Here is a 17674-nt window from a genome sequence, read left to right on the forward strand (position 1 = left end):
AGTTGGTCAGGGCAGCAGCTTCTGTCACGAGTGGAAGCCCTTCAGTGAGAGTTGAGAACAATAGCTAGGAGAAACACACATCTGAAAATAAAAGCGTGAACAAAGGGCAGGGGGAGGAGGCCAGTGAGAAGAAACAAGACCAGAAGGCAAGGGATGGGAGGCTAGCCAGCAGGGAGACAGGCCAAGATAGGGGGCAGCAATGACAGAGGGAAGCAAAGCCGGGGTGAGAAGCCTTTGAAGTGGGGGATAGGAAAGCAAGGATAAAGGGAAATGGAGGTAACTCTAGAAGGAAAAAGCCAGGGCCGTGGCTAGGTTATAAATTAATACTGTGACTGTAAATATGACAGCAAACAAACTTTAAGTAATAAAGCTGTATTAAAACACTGATTTTAAGCAGGTAATTTGAAACACTAAGTTACTGTATGTGCCATGGAGGGGGTGCAATAGAGGTTCATCAGATTAATCACTGGAATGGTGGGATATTGAATGGGGGAGATATTGAGGCTGTATTCTCCTGAATTTCAAAGAATGAGGAGTGATTTCATTGAAGCATACAGAATTCTTATAAAGCATGACAGGGTAAATGGGGATAGGATGCTCCCCCAGGTTGGAATTCTACTAACAGGAAACACAGTCTTAGATTAAATGGGAAGCCATTTGGGACTGAGACAAGGAAGAATTTCTTTACTCAGAGATAGTGAATCTTTGGATTCCTCTATCCTAGAAGAGGCTCAGTCATTGAGTTTGTTCAATTTGATAGAATTCGATAGATTTCAAAATTTTAAAGATATTAAATGAGATTTTCAACTTTGGTAAAGTATTAGTTAGATAGGAGGAATCGAGATGGGTAATTGGAGTCAGCGGCATTCTCACCAAATGGCGTGACATGGGCTGAATGATCCTCTTCTCCTGCTCCTCTGGCCCAGATGATGGGAGTGCTACCAAGTGAATCAAGCTTCCTTAACACCATAGAGATACGTACACTCTGCCTATGGGATTCAGTGGCATGATGATAGCCACTCAAACCAGGACAAGAAATTACCTGCTCCCACCCAGTGAGCCCCTGAACAAGTGTTGTTGGATGCACAGAATCTGTATTAGACGTAAAAGGGAGCTTGAGGGGGAGGCAACTGGACTGCTAATCCAGAGACCTAGATAATGTTTTGGCGACATCGGAGTGCATCTGGGAAAATTATCAAACAGTGAAATTCACAACTGATCTTGGAGGAACTGTTGGCCGAAGTTCACAGCACAGAATCAGATAAGTTAATCGTTGTTTTAAGTGTGGCCTACAGAGAATCTGCAGTGGTGAGTAGAGTAGGTTCTTTCTTGATTATATGTTTTTGGAAATAGGTCTCTTGATTAAACTTAAAATATAACCCATAACTATAATATAACCTGGGGCAAAGTTTGTAGAGGAATAAGACAGTGTTATTTTCTGGGTCTGTAGATTGTGAAGGAGCAAAAATGGCCTTTAATAGAGTGATATGTATTTCTTGTCAGATGTGGGAGTTTAAAGAGAGTTTAAGGGCTACTGCGAATTATATCTGCCATAAATGCTGCTGGCTGCAAATCTTATCAGATCGAATGGATCGGTTGGAGAGACAGTTAGAAGCAATGAGGAATTTGCAACAACAATAGTATGGGATGGATGGCAGTTATAGGAAGGGGTGGGGGGGGGGGAAGTCTCAGATACAGTCACACAGATGGGTTAACTCCAGGAAAGGTAAGAGAGGTAGGCAGCTAGTACAGGAGTTTTATGTGGCTATACCCATTTCAAACAGGTATGCTGTTTTGAAAAATGTTGGGGGTGATGGATTCTCAGGGGAACGTAGCACAAGCAGCCAAGTTTCTGATATGGAGACTGGCTCTAATGCAACGAGGGGTACATCAGGTTCCATCTAGTTTGAGGTACAGACAGACGTTTCTATGGCCAGCAGTGAAAAAGCAGAATGGTGCATTGCTTCCTTGGTGCCAGGTTCAAGGATGTCTCAGAGAGGGTGCAGAATGTTCTCACGGGGGAGAGGGGCCAGAAAGAGGTCATTGTCCATACTGGAACTAATGACATAGGAAGGGAAAAGGTTGAGATTCTGAAGGGAGATTACAGAGAGCTAGGCAGAAATTTAAAAAGGAGGTCCTCAAGAGTAGTAATATCTTACTCCCGATGCGATGAGCTAGTGAGGGCAGGAATAGGAGAATAGAGCAGATGAATGCATGGCTGAGGAGCTTGTGTATGGGGGAAGGATTCACATTTTTGGATCATTGGAATCCCTTTTGGGGTAGAGGTGACCTGTACAAGAAGGATGGATTGCACCTAAATTTGCAGGGACTAATATACTGGCAGGGAGATTTGCTAGAGCTGCTCAGGAGGATTTAAACTAGTAAGGTGGGGGGGTTGCAACCCAGGGAGATAGTGAGGAAAGAGATCAATCTGAGACTGGTACAGTTAAGAACAGAAGCGAGTCAAACAGTCAGTGCAAGCAGGGACAAGGTAGGACTAATAAATGTAAACTGCATTTATTTCAATGCAAGAGGCCTAACAGGGAAGGCAGATGAACTCAGGGCATGGTTAGGAACATGGGACTGGGATATCATAGCAATTACAGAAACATGGCTCAGGGATGGGCAGGACTGGCAGCTTAATATTCCAGGATACAAATGCCACAGGAAGGATAGAAAGGGAGGCAAGGGGGGGGGGGGGGGGGGGGGGGGGGGGGTTGCCTTTTTAATAAGGGATACCATTACAGCTGTACTGAGGGAGGATATTCCCGGAAATACATTGAGGGAAGTTATTTGGGTGGAACTGAGAAACAAGAAAGGGATGATAATCTTATTGGGATTGTATTATAGACCCCCATTAGTCAAAGGGAAATTGAGAAACAAACTTGTAAGAAGATCTCAGCTATCTGTAAGAATAATAGGGTGGTTATGGTAAGGGATTTTAACTTTCCAAACATAGATTGGGACTACCATAGTGTTAAGGGTTTGGATGGAGAGGAATTTGTTAAGTGTGTACAAGACAATTTTCTGATTCAGTGTGTGGATGTACCTACTAGAGAAGGTGCAAAACTTGACTTACTCTTGGGAAATAAGGTAGGGCAGGTGAATGAGGTGTCAGTGGGGGAGCACTTTGGGGCCAGCGACCATCATTCTATTAGATTTAAAATAATGATGGAAAAGGATAGACCAGATCTAAAAGTTGACGTTCTAAATTGGAGAAAGGCCAATTTTGATGGTATTAGGCAAGAACTTTTGAAAGCTGATTGGGGGCAGATGTTTGCAGGTAAAGGGACGGTTGGAAAATGGGAAGCCTTCAGAAATGAGATAACGAGAATCCAGAGAAGGTATATTCCTATTAGGGTGAAAGGAAAGGCTGGTTGGTATAGGGATTACTGGATGACTAAAGAAATTGAGGGTTTGGTTAAGAAAACGAAGAAAGCATATGTAAGGTATAGACAGGATAGATCAAGTGAATCCTTAGAAGAGTATAAAGGTAGTAGGAGTATACTTAAGAGGGAAATCAGGAGGGCAAAAAGGGGACATGAGATAGCTTTGGCAAAAAGAATTAAGGAGAATCCAAAGAGTTTTTACAAATACATTAAGGACAAAAGGGTAACTAGGGAGAGAATAGGACCCCTCAAAGATCAGCAAGGCGGCCTTTGTGAAATGGGGGAGATACTAAATGAGTATTTTGTATCAGTATTTACTGTGGCACAGGATATGGACTGAAGGGAAATAGATGGTGACATCTTGCAAAATGTCCATATTACAGAAGAGGAAGTGCTGGATGCCTTGAAACGCATAAAAGTGGAAAAATCCCCAGGACCTGATTGGGTGAACCCTAGAACTCTGTGGGAAGCTAGAGAAGTGATTACTGGGCCTCTTGCTGAGATATTTGCATCATCAATAGTCATAGGTGAGGTGCCAGAAAACTGGAAGTTGGCTAACGTGGTGCCACTGTTTAAGAAGGGTGGTAAGGACAAGCCAGGGAACTATAGACCGGTGAGCCTGACGTTGGTGGTGGGCAAGTTGTTGGAGAGAATCCTGAGGGACAGGATTTACATGTATTTGGAAAGGAAAGAACTGATTAGGGATAGTCAACATGGTTCTGTGTGTGGGAAATCATGTCTCACAAATTTGATTGTGTTTTTTGAGGAAGTAACAAAGAGGATTGATGAGGGCAGAGCAGTAGATGTGATCTATATGGACTTCAGTAAGGCGTTCAACAAGGTTCCCCATGGGAGACTGATTAGCAAGGCTAGATCTCACTTAATACAGGGAGAACTAGCCATTTGGATACAGAACTGGCTCAAAGGTAGAAGACAGAGGGTGGTGGTGGAGGGTAGTTTTTCAGACTGGAAGCCTGTGACCATTGGAGTGCCACAAGGATCGGTGCTGGGTCCTCTACTTTTTGTCATTTACATAAATGATTTGGATGCGAGCATAAAAGGTGCAGTTACACCAAAATTGGAGGTGTAGTGGACAGCGAAGAGGGTTACCTCAGATTACAACAGGATGTGCCAATGGGCTGAGAAGTGGCATATGGAGTTTAATTCAGATAAATGCGAGGTGCTGCATTTTGGGAAAGCAAATCTTAGCAGGACTTATATACTTAATGGTAAGGTCCTAGGTAGTGTTGCTGAACAAAGAGACCTTGGAGTGCAGGTTCATAGCTACTTGAAAGTGGAGTCGCAGGTAGATAGAATAGTGAAGGCGGTGTTTGGTATGCTTTCCTTTATTGGTCAGCGTATTGAGTACAGGAGTTGGGAGGTCATGTTGCGGCTGTACAGGACATTGATTAGGCCACTGTTGGAATATTGCATGCAATTCTGGTCTCTTTCCTATGGGAAAGATGTTGTGAAACTTGAAAGGGTTCAGAAAAGATTTACAAGGATGTTGCCAGGGTTGGTGGATTTGAAATATAGGGAGAGGCTGAACAGGCTGGGGCTGTTTTCCCTGGAGTGTCGGAGGCTGAGGGGTGACCTTATAGAGGTTTACAAAATCATGAGGGGCATGGATAAGATAAATAGGCAAAGTCTTTTCCCTGGGGTCGGGAAGTCCAGAACTAGAGGGCATAGGTTTAGGGTGAGAGGGGAAAGATATAAGAGAGACCTAAGGGGCAACTTTTTCACACAGAGGGTAGTATGTGTATGGAATGAGCTGCCAGAGGAAGTAGTGGAGGCTGGTACAATTGCAACATTTAAGAGGTATTTGGATGGGTATATGAATAGGAAGGGTTTAGAGGGATATGGGCTGGGCGCTGGCAGGTGGGACTAGATTGGGTTGGGATATCTGGTCGGCATGGACGGGTTGGACCGAAGGGTCTGTTTCCATGCTGTACATCTCTTTGACTCTATGACCCGGGTTCAAATCCCACTATGGCAGAGAGTGGAATTTGAATTCGATAAAAAAGAGACAGCTAGATTGGGTGCTTACTGTAGCAAAGACTACATCATGAAAAGGGCTAAGTATCTTATGAATAACATTCAGTCCCAGAGCTAGTTTCCATTGCCTGGATAGAAGTGCAAAGTTAATCCCAAATGGGCCCTCAATGGGGGTTTCTTTATAAAAAAAATTCCTTTAGGAGTATGGGCTTGATTAAGATGGGCAGGCATTTATCGCCCTCCCTAGTTTCCCTGGCAAAGACGATGGGGTGAAGTGCCTTCAAGAAGTGCTGCTGTGCAAAAAAAGGTTGCAAAGACGATTTACAAGGTTGTTACCGGGACTGGAAAAGTTGAGTTATAAAGGGAGGCTGGGACTCTTTTTTTCCTTGAGCATCGGGCTGAGGGATAATCTTATAGAAGTTTATAAAATCACAAGGACATGGATATGGTGACTGGCCAAGGTCATTTCCCCAGGGGAGTCCAAAACTAGAGGGTTAGGTTTAAGCTAAGAGGGGAAAGATTTAAAAGGGACCTGAGGGGCAGCTTTTTCATGCAGAGGGTGGTTTGTAGGCAGAACAAGCTGCCAGGGAAAGTGGTAGAGGCAGGTACAATTACAACATTTAAACGATATTTGGACAGGTGCATGAATAAGAAAGGTTTAGAGGGGTGTGGACCAAATAGAGGCAAATAGGATTAGTTCAGCATGGTTGAGTTGGGTTGGAGGGACTGAGTCTGTGCTGTATGACTCTATGACTCTGACACTAATTTGGATTGGCGAAAGTGATGAAGGGCTTTTGCCTGAAATGTCGATTTTCCTGCTCCTCAGATGCTGCCTGACCTACTGTACTTTTCCAGCACCACACTCTCGACTCTAATTTGGATAGGGACACCCACAGTACTGTTAGGGAATGAGTTTTAGGAACTTGACCCAGCTTAGGTTCACCTGGGAGAGTGTGGCTGTGGAAAGGGAGTGGGAAGGTTGTGTTTAGAGAAAGGAAGGGAAGGGTAGGCTTTCCTGGTCACAGTGTCTCAGGCATCACTAAGATAAGCAAGGGTTGCATCTCCTTAACACTTCAGGACGATCAAAAAGAGCATCAAAGCCAATGAAGTGCTTTGGAAGTGTTGTAATGAGGAAAACGGGCAGGAGCTGTTCATGCATAGCAAGATCCCGTAAAGAGTAACAAAGTACACGGCTAGATAATGCGCTTTTGAGTGTGTGGAGTCAGGGATCAGTATCATGATTTCTTGGCCCCTCCTTCATCATCAGGGTGGGTGGAGACTTGGTGAAACTCAGTTCTTGATTCCCAATTCTACCCACCAGTTGTGTTACATTGGCACAGAGTGCAGGCTCACCCAGGATTAGACTCACCTCAGCACATGGTTGACCCAGATGATGTTCTTCTCGTTTCCATTCTTGACATTGATCGAGATGGTTGCACTGGATTGCACCCACATGTAACCTCCGTTCTTTTGCATCCAGCGATAATACTTGGTGACCACCTGCCCCTTGTTTAACACTGTGGAGGAAGAAAAGCAAGAGATTGTTAATGTCAAAGAAAGGTGGGGGGAGGGGCGTTGCAGAGGGAAGGGGGCTGGATTAATATTGGTAGAGATACAGTCAATATACAGCACTGGAGGAAAGAGCTTGCAGAATGACTATGGGGGAGCTGGATTAACATCAGTAGGGATGCAATCAGTAACATGATAGTGGGGGAGAGGGGTTACTGAGTGACATAGTGAGGATGTTGGATTAATGTCAGTGGTATTACAATCAGTAATACAGGGTGCTCAGGGAGACAAGGAGGTTACTGAGTGACTCTGTGGGAGCTGGGTTAATATCAGTTGAGGTACGGGCAGTATCACAGGGTGAAGGAAAAGAGAAGGGTGTTGATGGGTGACAGTGTGAGGGAGTTGTTTTAATATCAGTAGAGATACGATCAGAAACACTGAGCACTGAGTGGAGTGGGAACAGTGTGATGGGGCTAGAGGAACGCTTTTGGTACATTATCTTTCAACTTATTTCTCCCAATCATTCTTTGTTCTTGTTAATCTGCCTTCATTCTGACACACATTTACATCTGTGTTCAACTCTCTCACACACACATTCTCTGTCTTTCTCCCCATTGCTGTCCTCCCTCTTTCTCTTCGCTTCACCTCGCCTGTCAAAGAGTCTCTCCTGCTTGGCTCTAGTAGTGGGATTCAGTGATTGATGGGCTGAACTGTGACAGTGCAGAAATAAAAAGCTTTAAATTCAATTCAGCAAATGCTCCATTTTAATACTGCAACAACAAAACAGATTTAAGTCTTGAATCCTGCCGAAGCTCCCCACTTCAGTGAGTGCTATTGATTACAGTTGAGACAAATTGTGATGGATATATCTTTATTCCTTGTGGGAGTTTATGTGTGATGAACAAAAGACTTAAAAAAAAAATTCTGTTCCTGGCAGCATTTTACAATACAATAATAAGGGCTCCAAATAATTGCTTACCATTTCCCTCTCACCCTCTTCCCTTGTAAATCCTTTTCCTGGGCACCAACTCCTCTCTCTAACTCAAATCAGACCAAAATCAAATGTGGGAGTGATGGTGGAATCGGCCCCAGGCTAATGCTCTGGTAATGTGGGTTCAAATCCCATCACAAGAGCTGGGGATTATAAATTCAATTAATAAATATGTAATTAAAAGCTAGTCTCAGTAATGGTAACCATGACAACTATTAATGATTTTTTAAGAACTCATCACTTTGGGTTCATGAATGTCCTTTAGGAAATGAAGCCTATCATCCTTACCTGGTTTGGCCTACACATGACCCCAGATACCACACAGTAAAGCCTTTTCTACTCTTTAAAACTGAAAATAAAGCACTCTCGACACTGTCCCCAAACATTTGTCTCAATCCAAACACTCCCAGGACAGGTAAAGCCGTGAATTTGACATCCCAAAACCTGTCCACAATCTGCAAAGCACAAGACAGGAATGTAATGGAATACCCTCCACCAGCCTGAATGAGTGCAGCTCTAACAACATTGCAGTCTTTACACTATCCAGGATGAAGCAGCTTACTTGATCAGCACCACATCCAGCACCTTCAACATTCACTCCCCCTACCAGGGACATTTGTTAGCAGCAACATGTGCCATCAACAGAAAGCTGTAACAGCTCTTCCAGACTACTCCAACGGTACCTTCCAAAACCTCAACTTCTACCACTGAGAAGGACAAGAGCAGCAGGTACATAGAATACCACCCTTGCAAGTTCCTCTTTGAGTCACTCTCCATCCTCACTTGGGGATATATCACTGGGTCAAAATGCTGAAACTCCCTCCCTAACAGCACTATAGGTGTCCCTACATCTCATGGACAGCCACAGTTCAAGAAGGCAGCTCACCACCACCTTCTCAAGGGGCAACTAGGGATGGGCAGCAACTACTAAGTGAGGCAGCGACACCCACATTCCACGTGTATATCCTGACACCACAGTGGTACAGGAAGTTGTTGGCACTCAATGGTCCTGGTGTCAGGGCTGTGTATGAGGACAGAGGAAGAACATTTCACCTGTGATGCTAGATGCATGTGCATTTCCACTAATGTCAACTCACTGCCCTGCCATGAGCCTGCTGGAGGTTCAGCTCAGTGCTCCACTATCCCAGTCTGAAATCAGCTTGCTGTCCATACCCCTCTAGCTACCTATGTTCTGCTAACTACCTGCATCCCACTATCTGCCCGTGCTTCATTACCTGTCTGCTCTCCATTACCTGGTGCACTTTATTCTTTGTTTGCCTCTTTCATACACATCTGCACATTCACAGGTCAAAATCTCCACTAAATGTAACTTTCCCTCCTTTCAGTGTCTTACTCTGTATTCTAGGAAGTTAGTTGTAGCTTTCCAACTCAGTAACTGTTGTACACTTTGAGACCACTCTTTATCATGATGTAGCCTTGCACTGATCTTAATCTGCATGTGTGCATGTTGCTCCACCTAGTGGTGGCATTAACCTTAAAGCAACAAAATAAAAGTATTACCATGACCGTGAAGTTACAGGGCCTGAACAGTATTGAATTTATTGTCACTTGTATTTAACAAATATAATAAAAACTGTAATCTGTTGCTCCAGCACCATTTTGAGTTACAGAAGATATTAAGTTATAACTAGAATATAACTAAAAACAGAGTTCCTCCTCCCTTGCACTCTGTTCGGCGCGTGTGTGTGTGTCTGTCTGTCTTAGGGGGAAGGTGTGTGGATGGGGTTCATCTGCGATATTCTTGGTACAAAAACAGCCATAGATAAAACCTATACAAACAAACACCTTCGCTTTTATCTTTCCTGTTGCGGACTCCCTCTGCGATACATGTGTGTATGGTAGCTTCAAATGAACAAAATGTACATTCCAATTTTCAATACATTACAGAATCTAGAGCACATTTTTAAAAACTTTCTTCGACCACCTTTGCTCCTAATCTAAATAGCACCATGACAAGTAATCTCTTAGCACTGTTAAAAGATTTGCTAGCATTCTAATTAATTAATGCCTGACAATAACTCTTAATAGTGCCTCACAAAAAATATCCAAAGATCAAGAAAATGGAGATACTTACAGTCCAGGTGGCTATGCCTGATTCCTTCAACATCCTCAGCGTGAATGAAGTGATAACAGTTTTTCCCTACAACATCAGTGGTGGATAGGTCCATGTAATCGGAGATCCTGCATTCATCAAAACAGAACCATAATTTAGGAACAAAAGCAGGAAATGCTGGCCACACAAGTCCAAGCCGAGAATGGATGTGCTTATGTATTGAATGCAATAGCATCAATTTCATTAACAGATCATCCATTTCTCCAAAGCCCAAACTATCTCCCTGTCACGTTGTCACACACATTTTATGAGATAACAGAAAGGGTAAGATTCATTTAGTTTGCATTCTTCCATCATTATTAATTGATTACTACACTGTCCACATTTGGCACTCTTAGGACAGGTACAGCAAGGGATCAGGTACAGAGTAAAGCTTCCTCTACTCTTAAACTGGAGATAAAACTTGCTGTACTCTTTTAACCTAAAGCAGAACTCTCTCAATACTGCATCCATCAAACACTTTCAGGACAGGGATAGCACTGGGTTATATTCAAAGAGAAGCTCCCTCTATTCTTATAAACTGTAAATAAAGTTCCCTTCTTAATATTGTTCCTATCAACCACTTGTAGGAAGGTACCAGATTATAGTCCTATGGGTTTATTTGAAAACACTAGCTTTTGGAGCACTGCTCCTTCATTAGGTGTTAGTGAGAGAGGAAGCCTTTAGACACAGAATATATTAGGAAAATGATCAAAAGGTCATACAACTCATGCGAACAAATTGAACATACGTAAGGTATTATCAATATAGGCGAGGTGAAACCTCAAGTCAGACAATGTATTTTAGGCGTGAAGTTTTGCTTGGAGTCTGTATCTTTTATTTCCAAAGTAGGAGTTTATAAAATGCCACATTGACTGACTGTATACAAATTGTGTGCTTTTTGAACAAAAATATATCTGCAAATACAAGTCTGCAAATGTAAATTCACCCCACAGACTTATATGTGTGTGTGTGTGTGTGTGTGCGTGCGTGCGCACGTGAAAGAGGGGGACAGTGTGTGTGTGACTCTCTCTCTTCCCCTCTTCTCACATGCACACATAAATCTGTGGGGTTAGCACTGCTGCCTCACAGCGCCAGAGACCCGGGTTCAATTCCTGCCTCAGGCGACTGACTGTTTGGAGTTTGCACGTTCTCCCCGTGTCTGCGTGGGTTTCCTCCGGGTGCTCCGGTTTCCTCCCACAGTCCAAAGATGTGCAGGTCAGGTGAATTGGCCATGCTAAATTGTCCGTAGTGTTAGGTATGGGGTAAATGTAGGGTTATGGGTGGGTTGCACTTCGACGGGTCAGTGTGGACTTGGGCCGAAGTGCCTGTTTCCACACTGTAAAGTAATCTAATCTATATTAATAACACCTGAAAATGTCTCAGGGCAGTGACATGAAAGGATTTCTGGGGTTTGCATATTATTCAATCAAAACCTGTATCTCCATTCTAACTGATTAAAGATTTAAGAGCCATCTTACGTATGTTCAATTCATTTGCATGAGTTGTCTGACACTTTGATCTTTTCCTTATAAATTCTGTGTCTAAGGTCTTCCTCTCTCGCTAACACCTGATGAAGAACAAAGTTAAAAATCACACATCAGGTTATAGTCCAACAAATTTATTTGGAAGTACAAGCTTTCGGAGCACAACTATGAAGGTGTTGTGTGATTTTTAACTTTATCCACCCCAGTCCAACACCAGCACCTCCACAACCTGATGAAGGAGCAGCACTCCAAAAGCTAGTGTTGTCAAATAAACCCATTGGACTATAACCTGGTGACGTGTGATTTTTGACCTTGTCCAACCCAGTATCTCCACATCACGACAGTTACAGCATGGGGTCAGATACAGAGTAAAGTTCCCTCTACTCTTTCAAACTGAAAGTAAACCTCTCTCGACAAGTCCATCATATCCTCCCAGGACGGGTACAGCACAGGCTTAGGTACAGAGCAAAACGTTGTCTACCCTTTTAACCGGAAATAACACTCTACACTGCTCCTATCAGGGACAGCATATGATTAGATACACCTTAAAGCTCCCTCACTCTGTCCCTGTCTTAAGCACTCCCAGTATAAGTACAGCACGTGGGTAAATAGAAAGTAAAGTTCCCTCTACTATTTTAAACTGAATGTAAGATTTGCTGTATACTATCTGTATCAAATACTCCCAGGACAGGGACAGCACAGTGTTGGATACAGAGTAAAGCTCACTCTATTCTTTTAAGCTGAAAGTAAATCTCCCTCAACAGGTCCACCAAACACTCCCATGACAGGTATAGTACAGGGGTAGATACAGAAGAAAGTTCTCTCTACTCTTTCAAATTTAAAGTAAGCTACTCAACACAGGCCAATCAAGTACTCCCAGGACAGGTACAGCATGAGCTTCCATTATACTGTCAGACTAATTGATTGATCATAGCGACTATTCTGCATCGTAAGGACAGCAGGGTTACGGGGAAAGAGTAGGGGCTAGTGGGACGCATGGATAGAATCAGAATCCCTACAATGCAGAAAGTGCATTGGCCCTCTGAAGAACATCCCACACTATCCCTAAAACCCCACATTTACCATGGCTAGCCTACTTAGCCTGCACATCCTTGGATGCTATGGGGCAATGTAGCATGGTCAATCCATCTAACCTGCGCATCTTTGGACTGTGGAAGGAACCTGGAGCATCTGGTGGAAACCCACACAGACATGGGGAGAACGTGCAAACTCCACACAGACAGTTACCCAAGACTGGAATTGAACCTGGATCTGTGAGGCAGTAGTGCTAACCACTGAGCCACTGTACTGTCATTTTAGATAGCTCTTTCAGGAACTGTGCATAGCCTTAATGGGTAGAATAGCCTCCTCTGTGCTGCATTGTCCAAAACTGAGTGAACAATATATCCAGGCACAAACTGATGTGAATCCACTGTGTTGCAGAATGCCACAAACCATCAATCCCAAATTCCTCATTGCTCCCAAAACTCAGCTGTGCCTAATGTCCAAGTTTTTTCTATTTTTTGTCCCATGCTCTCATTCTCTCCCCTTTTCTGAGCTAATCTGACATGTTGTCGCTTGAAATAACTACACAGAGGTTGGTATCCTGTCACCAAGTCACCCTTTATTTAATTGTGTACAGTACACTAACTATAACCAGCCAGCTTGGAGTCAGTCGCCTGGACTGAGGAGATTCTCATTTCTTGGCTTTTCTTTTACTGAGGAGATTTTAATCTCCTGGTTATGGAGTTTTTACAGTACACTGGCTGTGGCCAGTCAGCTCGGAATCTCCTGGTTATACATTTTTTAAACACCAGAGTGGCCAGTGACAAAAGGCAATGCTGTGTGATCAAACGAGTGAAGGGGAGGGCAGAGATTAAATCAAAATAGAGTTGGAGGGTGAAATAAAACACTCCACTCCCCGCAGTGACCACTTCTCCCTGAAAACCTATCTTCTTGTTTTTTTTCTGTTTTTTTTTCAAATTAACAGAAATGAGCAGAGAGAAAACCCAGAAAACAAACAATCAGAAGTCAGTCTCCTCTCCTCCTTAACACAGAAAAGTGGAGAGACCTTCACACACTGATCCAGCTCCCTCAGAGCCAGCTCTCAGAGAGATCAGCATGTTTAACACTCCCATTCCTTTTTTTCTTACACTACCATCTGACAGCAGTAATGCTTATTTTCCCTAGCATCCATGTCATGTGTGCAGGTGTCGGACACAGTGAAAAACAACAAGTGTGTACATCTTTATTTATATTCCACCATCAGGAATCTCCTGGTTTTAAACTCTAAATCCCCTGTTAATTTTTTTCTCTTTTCTTAACCCCACACTACTGCCTAACTGTGGTAGCGCTTATATTTTCCCCAGCACCCATGATGTGTATGTGCAGGTATGAGACACAGTGAAAAACAAATGTATACATCTTTATTTATATTCCACCACCAGAAATCTCCTGGTTATATTTTTTTTGAGTAGACTTTAAATTTCCTCGTTTTTTTTCTTTTTTGTTTCTTTTCCAATAATTCTTCTTCACAAGTGATAAATAAGCATATGCTGTTTTAAGGTAAAAACAAGGACTGTAGATGCTGGAAACCAGAGTGGTGCTGGAAAAGCACAGCAGGTCAGGCAGCATCTGAGAAGCAGGAAAATCGACGTTTCGGGCAAAAGCCCTTCATCAGGAATAGAGGCAGGGAGCCTGCAGAGTGGAGAGATAAATGAGAGGGGGGTGGGGTGGGGATAAAGTAGCGTAGAATACAATAGGTGAATGGGGGTGGGGATGAAGGTGATAGGTCAGAGAGCAGGGTGGAGTGGATAGGTGGAAAAGAAGATAGGCAGGTAGGACAGGTCATGAGGGTGGTGCTGCTGAGCTGGAAGGCTGAGGTGGGAGAAGGGGAAATGAGAAAACTGGTGAAGTCCACATTGATGCCATGGGGTGGAAGTGTTCCAAGTCGGAAGATGAGGCGTTCTTCCTCCAGGCGTCGGGTGGTGAGGAAGCGGCGGTGAAGGAGGCCCAGGACCTCCATGTCCTCGGCAGAGTGGGAGGGGGAGTTGAAATGTTGGGCCACGGGGCGGTGTAGTTGATTGGTGTGGGTGTCCCGGAGATGTTCTCTAAAGCGCTCTGCCAGGAGGCGTCCAGTCTCCCTAATGTAGAAGAGACCACAGCGGGAGCAATGGATATAATAAATTATTTTGGTGGATGTGCAGGTAAAACTTTGATGGATGTGGAAGGCTCCTTTGGGGCCTTGGATGGAGGTGAGGGAGGAGGTGTGGGTGCAGATTTTGCAATTCCTGTGGTGGCAGGGGAGGGTGCCAGGAAGGGAAGGTGGGTTGTTGGGGGGATGTGGACCTGACCAGGTAGTCACAGAGGGAACAGTCTTTGCGGAAAGAGGAAATGGGTGGGGAGGGAAATATATCCCTGGTGGTGGGGTCCGTTTGGAGGTGGCAGAAATGTCGTCAGATGATATGGTTTATGCAAAGGTTGGTAGGTGGGGGGGGGTGGCTGCCCTTGTTATGGGCGGAGGGGCGGGATGTGGACAAGATGCGTCGGAAGGCATCTTTAACCACGTGGGAAGGAAAATTGCGGTCTCTAAAGAAGGAGGCCATCTGATGTGTTCTGTGGTGGAACTGGTGCTGCTGGGAGCAGATACGGCAGAGGCAGAGGAATTGGGAATACGGGATGGTATTTTTGCAGGAGGTAGGGTGGGAAGAGGTGTAATCCAAGTAGCTGTGGGAGTCGGTAGGTTTGTAAAAAATGTCAGTGTCAAGTCGGTCGTCATTAATGGAGATGGAGAGATCCAGGAAGGGGAGGGAGGTGTCAGAGATGGTTTAAGTGAACAGAACCCCCCCCTCCGGTGCTCACTTTCTATCCTACCAACCTTCGCATAAACCACATCATCCGACGTCATTTCCGCCACCTCCAAATGGACCCCACCACCAGGGACACATTTCCCTCCCCACCCATTTCCGCTTTCCACAAAGACCGTTCCCTCCGTGACTACCTGGTCAGGTCCACGCCCACCTACAATCCACCCTCCCTTCCTGGCACCCTCCCCTGCCACCGCAGGAATTGCAAAACCTATGCCCACACCTCCTCCCTCACTTCTATCCAAGGCCCTAAAGGAGCCTTCCACATTCATCAAAGTTTTACCTGCACATCCACCAATATAATTTATTGTATCCGTTGCTCCCGATGCGGTCTGCTCTATATTGGGGAGACTGGGCGCCTCCTAGCAGAGCACTTTAGGGAACATCTCCGGGACACCCGCACCAATCAACCCCACCGCCCTGTGGCCCAACATTTCAAGTCCCCCTCCTGCTTTGCCAAGTACATGCAAGTCCTGAGCCTCCTCCACCGCTGTTCCCTCACCACGAGATGCCTGGAGGAAGAACGCCTCATTTTCCTCCTTGGAATACTTCAACCCCATGGCATCAATGTGGATTTCACCAGTTTCTTCATTTCCCCCACCTCACCCCAGCTCCAACCTTCCAGCTCAGCACCGCCCTCATGACCTGTCCTACCTGCCTTTCTTTCCACCTATCCACTCCACCCTCCTCTCTGACCTATCACCTTCATCCCCTCCCCCATTCACCCATTGTACTTTTTGCTACCTTCCCCCACCCTCCTCTCTGATCTATCACCTCCATCCCCATTCACCTATTGTACTCTATGCTACTTTCTCCCCACCCCCGTCTCATTTATCACTGCAGGTTCCCTGCCTCTATTCCTGATGAAGGGCTTTTGCCCAAAACGTCAATTTTCCTGCTCCTCAGATGCTGCCTGATATGCTGTTTTAAGCTTGTTTCTCACTGGAATGAACTCTAACTTCATTTTATTAACATTTTGCACTGTTTGCAATGTATGTGCATAATATTGTGCTTTAATGTAAATCCCTAGTTTATATATTTTTTTTCTTTACCCCACACTACTGCCTAACTGTGGTAGTGCTTATATTTTCCCCAGCGCCCATGATGTGTGCGTGCAGGTGTGAGACACAGTGAAAAACAAGTGTGTACATCTTTATTTATATTCCACCACCAGGAATCTCCTGGTTATATTTTTTTCTCTCTTGGTTTTTTTTTCTTTTTCTATTTTTTTCAGAACCCCTGACCCTTTTGTTTATTTTTTTCTCCTTTTTTTTAAACCCCCACACTACTGCCTAACTGCGGTAGTGCTTATTTTTTCCCCAGCACCCATGATGTGTTTGTGCAGGTGTGAGATGCAGTGTAAAACAACAAGTGTGTACATCTTTATTTATATTCCACCATCAGGAATCTCCTGGTTATTTTTTTCTCTCCTGGTTATATTATTCAGCTAGTGCTTTCCTGATTTGCCCAGGTTAACAACCTCCAATCAATGACCTCATAGTCGATGAGGTCAGTCTGGTTCCAATCACTGCATCTCTTTAATGACCAAGCTCAGTTTTCAAAATGCTTTGAAACTTGAAAATAAAAATCAACAAAAGCAAGTAAGAACTAGGTTCAAAATCATATTGGAAAGCTTTACATATTATTCATGTCTTTTAACTGTAACAGTTGTGGTAGCTGGTGCTGAAAGATGTGTGATTTCCACATTCTAATCTCTTTTTTTAGTTTAAATTTTAACCTAGTTGCTTATGGGTTTGGTCTATTTGTGTGATGGTGTTTCATAATTATTAAGGTGAGTATTTCCAGAACCATAACTTTAAATCAGTATATGTAAAATATAAATTACTGAAGGCCTCCTGGAGTGTGAATGCAAGTTTGTTCATTTTATAAAAAACAGAAAATACTGCACACGCTGGACCTTGACTATTCACCATATCAATGCCCCTCATGATTTTTTTAAACCTCTGCAAATTCACCCCTCAGCCTTCAACACTCCAGGGAAAATAGCCCCAGCCTATTCAGCATCTCCCTATAGCTCAAACCCTCCAACCCTGGTAACATCCTTGTAAATCTTTTCTGAACCCTTTCAAGTTTAAAAACATTTTTCCTATAGCAAGGATACCAGAATTGAATGCAGTATTCCAAAAGTTGCCTAACCAATGTCCTGTACAGCCACACCATGACTTCCCAACTCTGACACTCAATGCACTGACGACCAATGAACTGAGTGACTTGCCAGAGGACAATTAACTGTGGTATTGGAGTCACATGTAGGCCAGACCAGGTAAGGATGGCAGATGGGTTTTTATGACAATCAATAATGG

At 44.0% G+C, this 17674-nt stretch overlaps 1 protein-coding gene across 9 annotated transcripts in view; it reads right to left on the reverse strand.

Moving 5' to 3' along the window:
- npas1 (neuronal PAS domain protein 1) overlaps positions 1-17674 on the reverse strand; it is a 442697-nt gene that overhangs the window by 7665 nt on the left and 417358 nt on the right. For all 9 annotated transcript variants that reach the window (XM_072549368.1, XM_072549363.1, XM_072549362.1 and 6 more), the window contains 2 exons: positions 9980-10086; positions 6754-6901 (listed from right to left, as the gene is read on the reverse strand). In XM_072549368.1, coding sequence (XP_072405469.1) covers positions 6754-6901; positions 9980-10086 — 255 coding nt within the window. The remainder of the gene's footprint in view (positions 1-6753; positions 6902-9979; positions 10087-17674) is intronic.

Source organism: Chiloscyllium punctatum, chromosome 29 (assembly GCF_047496795.1).
Source record: "Chiloscyllium punctatum isolate Juve2018m chromosome 29, sChiPun1.3, whole genome shotgun sequence".
NCBI lineage: Eukaryota > Metazoa > Chordata > Chondrichthyes > Orectolobiformes > Hemiscylliidae > Chiloscyllium > Chiloscyllium punctatum.